At 42.0% G+C, this 10,821-nt stretch overlaps 3 protein-coding genes across 3 annotated transcripts; all 3 read left to right on the top strand.

The window, feature by feature from the left end:
* The first annotated feature begins 274 nt into the window (after positions 1 to 274).
* Positions 275 to 1,176, top strand: LOC138867017 (uncharacterized). Its single transcript, XM_070141416.1, has 3 exons — positions 275 to 635; positions 732 to 999; positions 1,121 to 1,176. Exons 1-3 carry the CDS (start codon positions 621 to 623, stop codon positions 1,126 to 1,128), a joined length of 291 nt encoding a protein of 96 aa, XP_069997517.1. The 5' UTR covers positions 275 to 620; the 3' UTR covers positions 1,129 to 1,176.
* A 2,843-nt stretch (positions 1,177 to 4,019) lies between these two features.
* LOC138867016 (pupal cuticle protein Edg-91-like) lies at positions 4,020 to 4,707 on the top strand. Its single transcript, XM_070141414.1, has 3 exons — positions 4,020 to 4,176; positions 4,278 to 4,524; positions 4,647 to 4,707. Exons 1-3 carry the CDS (start codon positions 4,162 to 4,164, stop codon positions 4,652 to 4,654), a joined length of 270 nt encoding a protein of 89 aa, XP_069997515.1. The 5' UTR covers positions 4,020 to 4,161; the 3' UTR covers positions 4,655 to 4,707.
* Positions 4,708 to 10,005: 5,298 nt separating this feature from the next.
* Positions 10,006 to 10,570, top strand: LOC138867093 (uncharacterized). The gene is made up of 3 exons (XM_070141538.1): positions 10,006 to 10,129; positions 10,216 to 10,447; positions 10,563 to 10,570. Exons 1-3 carry the CDS (start codon positions 10,115 to 10,117, stop codon positions 10,568 to 10,570), a joined length of 255 nt encoding a protein of 84 aa, XP_069997639.1. The 5' UTR covers positions 10,006 to 10,114.
* Positions 10,571 to 10,821: the final 251 nt, after the last annotated feature.

The raw sequence follows: 10,821 nt of genomic DNA, 5'->3' as shown, positions 1-10,821 counted from the left end.
ACACACAAAAAAAAACACTCACACACACCATCACGAATGTCCACAAACAGTTTAGAACCAGATAAATAGACCTCGTGCTTCGATCTCTCGTGTATTGTTTACACTGGACACACTTGAAATTCTGAACTTTGGTTCTGCGGATCCCTAATGGCTCGGGGACCTCATGTTGGGTATCAGTAGCCTACTGACTGTGGCAGAGGAACATGTTTAAATTGCTTAAAAATGAGTAATAACTAAGTCATAATCATTACAACGCATCATTGTGTAGTTTGCATTCACCACTCATCAACAATGAAAATGCATCTATTTCTTAATGTACACATATCGCCTCGTTATAGAAGAGCCACAACTAGAACCAAACCAAAAGGTGGATCAATAAACAATAAATAACAAAATAAAGAAGTAACGCCTGTGAAATCCGAAGCTATATTTGCTTATGAATCCTATTTCCATTCTTTTTGCCTCTTCCGAGCACGATTAACGTACTCCATCGCGAGCCTCGAGCGTCCTGCGAGGCGCCACGAGAACCGCCATTGTCTGGCCGCCATATAAAAGGGAGTCGAAGGCGGATCCTGGCACTGGCGTTCTCACCTTCCTTGGCATCACAACCGAGTCTCGAGATGGCGTTCAGAGCTGTGAGTGTTTGCTCGGCCAGTCTGTTTACCTGAACAATTTCCAGTCGATGTCAATAACAGAAATACTAAATAATGACATTCTTGCTGTCTTTGCAGGTATCTATTGCTGCTGTTGTAGCTCTACTTGTGGCATGTGTGGCGGCAGGGCCAGTAGCTGATCCTGGGTATGGGCACGGTGGACACGGAGGGCATGGCCATGGTGGACATGGGGGCTATGGTCATGGTGGGCATGGACATGGAGGATATGGCCATGGCGGGCATGGAGGGTATGGCCACGGTGGACATGGTCATGGAGGATATGGACATAGCGGGCATGGCCACGGTGGACATGGAGGTTATGGCCATGGCGGACACGGAGGATATGGTAAGTTCATAACTGCTAATCTGATATGAAAACAGCCCCTTAACAATGCTCTGGAAATCTGCCTAGAAAGAATGTCTAAATCTGAGACGAGACTGAATATGCTTCCTTTTCTTTCCCACAGGCTGGTGATGCTCTTACAATGGCTTTTCTCTGATGTGAATAATAAAGATCTTTCACGTATATCTAAGCATCTCTGTTACTTCCTCCACTGCCAAAATATTTAAAAACATTATTTGACATGACCGATCATTTCTCAACAAGAGAAAATACTCGGCAAAAAATAACATGAATCTTTATTAAAATGCCATGATGGAAACTAGACTTTCATACATGACAGTATTTAACGTAGATGTCAGTAATATAACGTTATAACATACGCAATGACAGCATCTTGACCAATGAGGTTCAAGAGCTTATGCACAAAGCTCACATGTTTAACTAGTAATGGAAATAAAGCCTTCCTAGGCCAGGACTACCGTTTCGACCAGAGTAAATCATTCAACTATCTAAACTCTCCGTGATTTATCCATCTGTAAACAAACCCAACTAGACAAGAAATAGCGCTTTACACCCATCAGCTCTCTTCCTTTAGGAAGTTACTCTTCGTGCGGACGCAGATGCTGCACAATGCTTTCACTTCAGACACTCCAAAGGGAGGAAGCAAGAACCTGCCATCGAGGAGAGGCACAACCGCATAAAGGTAGACGTCTCGTCAGCCAGAGGACAGAGAAAGACGGCAGACAAACGGAGAAGTGCGAGGTCTAAGCTCGCCACCACTCCGTCCTCGACACCAGGGAGACCATTCACATAAAATACACACGCAAGGTCTCCTCTTATTACCCACTATAGGGCCATCTCCCGCCTCGTCGACACACCCGCTCTCTTCAAGCAGGGGCTACTTAGGAGGGGGTGGCATAACTGAATATAAATAAGAATAAGCATTTTCATAGAACAATATTCTGTATGAATCTAAAGTAAGCAATGTTCTGCTGATGAATATTCTTCCCAATGCTGATATGTTCAACCGGTTAATTAAGAGAGTGAGAGGCCCGACCCAGTGAATGTGCACACATATGGACATGTATGTATGCAGAAATAAGCGAATGCACACACTCATACACACATACATATGTGTGTGTGTGCGTGGCTATGTGTCTACAGACATACGTACACATAATACATATATGTACACACATACACACATAAAGATAGGTAGGTAGGTAGATAGAAAGATATGCGTTGATTCTGTGTATATGCCTAACTATTTTCATGAATATTTTTTGGGTCTGGCCTCTCAGAATTTCAACAAACCGGTCAGAAGGTTCACGGGCAGATCTCAAACGTTTTCTATCGCAGCCTCGACCATTGTTCAGGAAAACGTTTAGACCGTCACAATAACACATTCGCCGTCAGAGTAACTGAATGTCCAGTGATACGGACACACATGTACCCATTTTCATACATGCACATACGGCACATAATGAACACACACATCACGCGCATAAATATACACACATAATCAGACACACACAAAAGAGAGAGAAAAAAAAAAATCAACAAAAAATAAAAATAGGCATCCCAAGGAAAAATATAATAAATATGGAACTGAGAGATTTAGGGAAAAAAGAGAACTTAATTTCTTTTCTCTTTTTTCAGTTATTTTCTCTTCATTTCGCAGTCCCTGCTAATTCCCAATTCTTCAGTTCTAAAACTTCTTTTGCCTCCCACCTCTCATCCAATATTTTCCAACTCCCTTATTTTTCTGTCTCTATTATTCGAATTGGAGCTCTTCACACATTAGGGTTTGTCATCTTCATATTGTCATTCCCAAATTATCCTTCATTCTCGAAGTCGCAGGGAAAGCGGTGAATGATGTTAGAATACTTTCGGTCCCATTCCGTTACTTCAACTTGAATTTTCAAGCCAGTCTGCTGTCACTTCATTCTGATACAAATAAATACGCTGATACATAGGAAATCCGAACTATTATACAGGAGAATCCTTCGAGGTGAACTGATTCTTGATTTTTTTCTTCTTTTATTTCACGAACGGTAGTGCTGTCTCCCTTTCTGGATTTCCTGAAAAATGAAAAGCCTATCTGTCTCGGGCATTGTTCACGATGACGTCATCTTTCGGCTGGTTCATGCAGATCAATCGGGCTGAATTTCGTGTGAACGTAAATGTTGTTTTATCCTCTCACGGTTTACATAGAAAACTATGCATATGGGCTACATATATAAACACAGACAAACACACACAACATAAATGTACATAAACATGCATTCATAATGAAGTAAAACAAAGAAATTTTGGTGTAGCATCGAGGTCCGATGGCCTAGTGACCTATTTCTCAAACTTTTCCCCATCATTCCTTTCCTACGAAAGTCTAAACATCTTTGCGATGCCCCTCCAGTTTTCTCTCGAGGCACTTACGAATGATAATAAATGTTTAACGGAATGCCCGTTTGGGATGACACGGCCTGCTAAAATCCTGCCATGGCCGTCCCTGGGCTATGGCTCACAGTTTGAGAACTAGACAAATAAATCTTTTCATCTCTCAAGTGAAAGGCGTATGTGACACAAAAATACGATTTTTTTTCTAAAAGATATCATTTGGAACCTTATTTTTATTATATTGTTTACTCTTGAGTCCTTTGAGATTTTAAAATTAGCTTTGAAGCACCAGATTCCAGCCTTCCCTTTGCGGTTCCCTAAGGACTCAGGGGCCTCATGTTGGGGACCAGTAACTTACAGACTGTGGCAAAGATGTTTTAACTTTGTATGAAAATAAGGCTAAACTCATGATACGTCATTACTAACGTCTAATAATTCAGTGTTAATTCAGCATTTACCAACAGTGAAAACGCATATATTCCTCTATACACACTTATCTTCCCGTCATATAAGACCACCAGTGAATCAATAGGCAGAAAAATAACACGACATAAGAAAATGAAATCCAAAGGCATCCTCTATTCGCAAATCCTATTCCCAATCCCTTTGCCCCTTCCCAGCACGACTGGCGTCCTCCATCGCGAGCCTCGAGCGTCCTGCGAGGCGCCACGAGAACCGCCATTGTCTGGCCGCCATATAAAAGGGAGCCGGAGGCGGATCCTGGCACTGGCGTTCTCACCTTCCTTGGCATCACAACCGAGTCTCGAGATGGCGCTCAAGGCTGTGAGTGTTTGCTCGGCCAGTCTGTTTACCTGAACAATTTCCAGTCGATGTCAGTAACAGAAAGACATTGAATAATGACATTGTTCTTGCTGTCTTTGCAGGTACTTATCGCTGCTGTTGTAGCTCTTCTTGTGGCATGTGTGGCGGCAGGGCCACTAGCTGATCCTGGGTATGGCCATGGTGGACACGGAGGTTATGGCCATGGCGGGCATGGAGGCTATGGCCATAGTGGACATGGAGGGTATGGGCACGGTGGACACGGAGGGCATGGCCATGGTGGACATGGAGGATATGGTCATGGCGGGTATGGAGGATATGGCCATGGCGGGCATGGACATGGTGGATATGGTAAGTTCATAACTGTTAATCCAATGTGAAATACAGCCCCTTGACAATGCTCTGGAAATCTGCCTAGAAAGAATGTCTAAATCTGAGACGAGACTGAATATACTTTCTTTCCTTTCCCACAGGCTGGTGATGCTCTTACATTGGCTTCTCTCTGATTTGGAAAAATAAAGATCTTTCACGTATTTCTGAGCATCTCTGTGTTACATCCTCTACTGACCATTTAGAAACCTCTAAGTATTCAAAAACATGATCTGATATTATTATTATTCTAATTATTCCCAAACAGCATAAAAGAAAATGAAAAAGAATTTTTATTCAAATGCCATGATGGGAAATATACTTTCATTCATGACAATATTGAAGATGTCCGTAATAAAACACTATAACAAACGCAATGATAGTATCGTGACCAATGAGGTTTAACTCGACACCCGGGAAACCATTCACAAAAAAGGAAGAAAGAAAGAAAGAAGAGATAGAAAAACACAAAAACTTCTTTTATCACACACTCGCCTCGTTGACCTCACTCTCTTCAATGAGGGGCTTCTTAGGAGGGGGTGGCATGACTGAATAAAAATAAGAGAAATTCGACCGATTTATTAAGAGAGAGGCCCGTCTCTGCATATTTACAGATATAAGCGACTGCGCACATGCACATACACGCGCGCGCGCGCGCACACACACACACACACACACACACATATATATATATATATGTGTGTGTGTGTGTGTGTGTGTGTGTGTGTGTGCGTGTAGATAGAAAGTTATGCATTAATTCTGTGTATATGCCTACCTATTGTTATGAATATTCATTGGGTTTGGCCTCTCGAAATTTCAGCAAACCGGTCGGCTGAGTTCAGAAGGAGCCCAGAAGGTTCACGGGCTGATCACAAACTTAGCGTTCACTGATACAGACACACGCACCCACTTTCAAACACATACAGCACATAATCAGACGCACATATCACACACACATAAATAGACACACATAATCAGGCATACAAAAACAGAAAGAAAAAAAGAAAAAAAACATCCCAAAGTAGAGAGGCCATTTATCGATAGCATTTAGAATTCTGCTCTTAATGACACATCAGAAAGAAAAATAATAAACATGGAGATGAGAGATAGATTTAGAGAAAGAGAGAGGAACTTCAATCTTTTCTTTTTTTCAGTTATTCCTCTTTTTTTTGGCAGCCCCTGTCGCTCCCCATTCTTCAGTTGCCAAGGTTCTTTTGCCTCCCACTTCTCTTCCAATATTTCCCAGCTCCCCTATTTTTCTCTCGTTATTATTCGTAACTGGAGCTTTCCAAACCACCATTCAATCTCGAAGTTACAAAGAAACGGTGAATGTTGGAATACTTTCGGTCACGTTCCTTTACTTGAACTAGGATTTTCTGTTATAAATGAATCCGCTCCAACATACGAAATTCGAAATATAACAAGAATCCTTGAATATAAGCTGATTCTTGATCTTTTTTTTTTCTTTTATTTCACGATCGATAGTGCTGTCTCCCTTTCTGGATTTCCTGAAAAATGAGAAACCTATCTGTCTCGGGCATTGTTTACGATGACGTCATCTTTCGGCTGGTTCATGCAGATCAATCGGGCTGAATTTCGTGTGAACGTAAATGCAATGCTTTATTCTCTCACGGTTTATAAACTATGCATATGGGCTACATATATAAACACAGACAAACACACATAAATGTACATAAACACACATTCATAATGAAGTAAAACAAAGAAATTTTGGTGTAGCATCGAGGTCCGATGGCCTAGTGACCTATTTCTCAAACTTTTCCCCATCATTCCCTTCCTACGAAAGTCTAAACATCTTTGCGATGCCCCTCCAGTCTTCTCTCGAGGCACTTACGAATGATAATAAATGTTTTACGGAAATCCTGTTCGGGATGACACTGCTTGCTAAAATCCTGCCATGTCCATCCCTGGACTGTGGCTCCCACTTTGAGAACTAGATAAATAAACCTTTTCATATCTCAAGTGAAAGACGTATGTGACATAAAAATACGATTTTTTTTTTCTAAAAGATATCATTTGGAAACTTGTTTTTATTATATTGTTTACTCTAGAGTCCTTTGAGATTTTAAAATTAGCTTTGAAGCACCAGATTCCAGCCTTCCCTTTGCGGTTCCCTAAGGACTCAGGGACCTCATGTTGGGGACCAGTAACTTACAGGCTGTGGCAAAGATGTTTTAACTTTGTATGAAAATAAGGTAATATCTGTCAAAATCATGATACGATGTCATTATTAACGTCTAATATTTCAGTGTTAATTCAGCATTTACCAACAATGAAAACGCATATATTCCTCTATACACACTTATCTTCCCGTCATATAAGACCACCAGTGAATCAACAGGCAGAAAAATAAAACATGAGAAAATGAAATCCAAAAGCATCCTTTATTCGTAAATCCTATTCCCAATCCCTTTGCCCCTTCCCAGCACGACTGGCGTCCTCCACCGCGAGCCTCGAGCGTCCTGCGAGGCGCCACGAGAACCGCCATTGTCTGGCCGCCATATAAAAGGGAGCCGGAGGCGGATCCTGGCACTGGCGTTCTCACCTTCCTTGGCATCACAACCGAGTCTCGAGATGGCGCTCAAGGCTGTGAGTGTTTGCTTGGCCAGTCCGTTTACCAGAACAATTTCCAGTCGATGTTAGTAACAAAAAGAATAATAACATTGTTCTTGCTGTCTTTGCAGATACTTATCGCTACTGTTGTAGCTCTTCTTGTGGCATGTGTGGCGGCAGGGCCTTTAGCTGATCCTGGGTATGGCCATGGTGGACATGGTCATGGAGGATATGGCCATGGCGGGCATGGCCACGGTGGACATGGAGGATATGGCCATGGCGGGCATGGCCACGGTGGACATGGAGGATATGGCCATGGCGGACATGGAGGTTATGGCCATGGTGGACATGGTCATGGAGGATACGGCCATGGCGGGCATGGTGGATATGGCCATGGCGGACACGGTGGATATGGTAAGTTCATAACTTTTAGTCCAATATGAAATACAGACCCTAACAATGCTCTGAAAATCTGCCTAGAAAGAATGTCTAAATCTGAGACGAGACTGAATAAGCTTCCTTTCCTTTCCCACAGGCTGGTGATGCTCTTACAATGGTTTCTCTCTGATGTGAATAATAAAGATCTTTCACGTATTTCTGAGCATCTCTGTGTTGCATCCTCTACTGACCATTAGGAAAACTCCATTGTCTAAATATTCAAAAACATGATCTGACATTATCATTATTCTAATTATTCCCAAACAAGAGAAAGTACGCAAGAAACAAGAAAATGAAAATGAATATTCAAATTCCATGATGGAAAATATACTTTCATTCATGACAATAATGAAGATGTCCGTAATAAAACAATATAACATACGCAATGATAGTATCGTGACCAATGAGGTTTAACTAAGTCGGTCCTCGGCACCCGGGAGACCATTCACAAAAAGAAAGAAAGAAAAAAAGAAACGCAAACACTTTTTTATCACACACTCTAAGGTCACGCCTCGTTGACCCCCCCCCCCCGCTCTCTTCAATCAGGAGCTACTTAGGAGGGGGTGCTATGACTGAATAATAAGAGAAATTCGACCGATTTATTAAGAGAGAGGCCCGACTCAGTTCATATGGGCATGCATATATACAGATATAAGCGAATGCGCACACGCACATACACGCGCGCGCGCGCACACGCACATACATATATATGTCTGCATGTGTGTGTGTGCACGTACGTGTGTGTGTGTAGATAAAAAGATATGCATTGATGTTGTGTATATACCTACTTATTTTCATGAATATTCACTGGGTCTGGCCTCTCAGAATTTCAGCAAACTGGTCAGAAGGTTCACGGGCAGATCACAAACGCTCTCTATCGCAGCTTCGACCATTTTCCAGGAAAACGTTTGGACCGTCACAATAACGCATTCGCCGTCAGAGTATCTTAGCGTTCATTGATACAGACACATGCACCCACTTTTAAACATACACATACAGCACATAATCAGGCGCACATGCCACATACATAAATAGACACATAATCAGACACAAAAACAAGAAGAAAGAAAAAAAATATCCCAAGGAAGCGAGGCCATTTATCTGCTCTTAATGACACATCAGAAAGAATATAATAAGCATGGAGATGAGAGATAGATTTAGAGAATGAGAGAGGATCTTGAATTCTCTTTTCTCTTTTTCAGTTATTTCTCTTCTTTTGGCAGCCCCTGTTACTCGTTATTATTCTTCAGTTATCAAGCTTCTTTTGCCTCACACTTCTCTTCCAATATTTCCCAACTCCCCTATTTTTTCTCTCGCTATTATTCGTAACTGGAGCTTTCCAAACCACCATTCAATCTCAAAGTTACAGAGAAACGGTGAATGTTGGAATACTTTCGGTCACGTTCCTTTACTTGAACTGGGATTTTCAAGTAAGCCTGCCTTCATTTTTTCTGTTATAAATGAATCCGCTCATACACAGGAAATTCGAAATATACACAAGAATCCTTGAATATAAGCTGATTCTAGATCTTTTTTTTTCTTTTATTTCACGATCGATAGTGCTGTCTCCCTTTCTGGATTTCCTGAAAAATGAGAAACCTATCTGTCTCGGGCATTGTTTACGATGACGTCATCTTTCGGCTGGTTCATGCAGATCAATCGGGCTGAATTTCGTGTGAACGTAAATGCAATGCTTTATTCTCTCACGGTTTATAGAGAAAACTATATAAACATATATAAACACACACACACACACAACATAAATGTACCTAAACACACATTCATAATGAAGTAAAACAAAGAAATTTTGGTGCAGCATCGAGGTCCGATGGCCTAGTGACCTATTTTTCAAACTTTTCCCCATCATTCCTTTCTTACGAAAGTCTAAACATCTTTGCGATGCCCCTCCAGTTTTCTCTCGAGGCACTTACGAATGATAATAAATGTTTTACGGAATGCCTGTCTAGGATGACACAGCCTGCTAAAATCTTGCCATGGCCATCCCTAGGCTATGGCTCCCAGTTTGAGAACTAGAGAAATGAATCTCGACTTTTTCATCTCTCAAGTGAAAGTCGAGGCACACAATTCCGGATTTTAACAAAGCGTCATCTTTAGGAACCTTGTTGTGGATTCACTCTAAGTCTCTTGAAATCCAATATTCCAGCCTTCCTTTTGTGGATCCCTATTGGTTCAGCGACCTCATGTTGGGGAGCCCATTAACCTATAAAGGAACATGTTTGAACGCATACTAAATTTAAGTATGCATTCAGCATTACCAAAAATGAAAACGCACATATTCCTCTATGTATACTTATCTTCCCGCCATATACGAAAAATGACCATGACAAAACAAGACAATAAAGGAATAAATAAGCAGAAAAAATAACAAGCATTCCCTTTGCCCCTTCCCAGCACGACTGGCGTCCTCCATCGCGAGCCTCGAGCGTCCTGCGAGGCGCCACGAGAACCGCCATTGTCTGGCCGTCATATAAAAGGGAGCCGGAGGCGGATCCTGGCACTGGTGTTCTCACCTTCCTTGGCATCACAACCGAGTCTCGAGATGGCGCTCAAGGCTGTGAGTGGTCTTTTGGTTACTTTTATTTTCTCTAAAAACTAATAAGTATGGTTATCCTTATCTAATTGAGTCAATGTCCCTTACAGATATTTGTTGCTGCTGTTGTAGCTCTTCTTGTGGCATGTGTGGCGGCAGGGCCATTAGCTGATCCTGGGTATGGACACGGTGGACACGGAGGGCATGGCCATGGCGGGCATGGTGGATATGGCCATGGAGGACACGGCAGGTATGGCCACGGCGGACACGGCGGGTATGGACATGTCGGACATGGTGGGTATGGACATGGCGGACACGGAGGATATGGCCACGGCGGATACGGTATGTATTTTCTTTTTTAATTTAAAATTAAAACCAATACGTTAATGCAGGCACCAGTGTCAAGTGTCAAAATGGTGGTATGAGATTCTGAATATGCACTCTTTCTTCCTTACAGGTTGGTGATGTATTACAGGAGTGGCTTTATCTTACTTGGATCAATAAATATACAATCTCATTTTGTATTCCATTATTCCTCAACCAATACCTTGGAAAATAACACGCATACACGCACGCCCATATAGAAATTCGTTCATAATGAAAAAATAAAACACCAAACGACAATTACTAGAGAAAGAGAGAGAGAGAGAGGAGAGGAGAGGAGAGGAGAGGAGAGGAGAGGAGAGGAGAGGAGAGGAGAGGAGAGGAGAGGAGAG

The sequence above is a fragment of the Penaeus vannamei genome, chromosome 28, assembly GCF_042767895.1.
Source record: "Penaeus vannamei isolate JL-2024 chromosome 28, ASM4276789v1, whole genome shotgun sequence".
In the NCBI taxonomy this organism is placed as follows: domain Eukaryota; kingdom Metazoa; phylum Arthropoda; class Malacostraca; order Decapoda; family Penaeidae; genus Penaeus; species Penaeus vannamei.
This window is presented reverse-complemented; position numbering and strand designations above follow the sequence as displayed.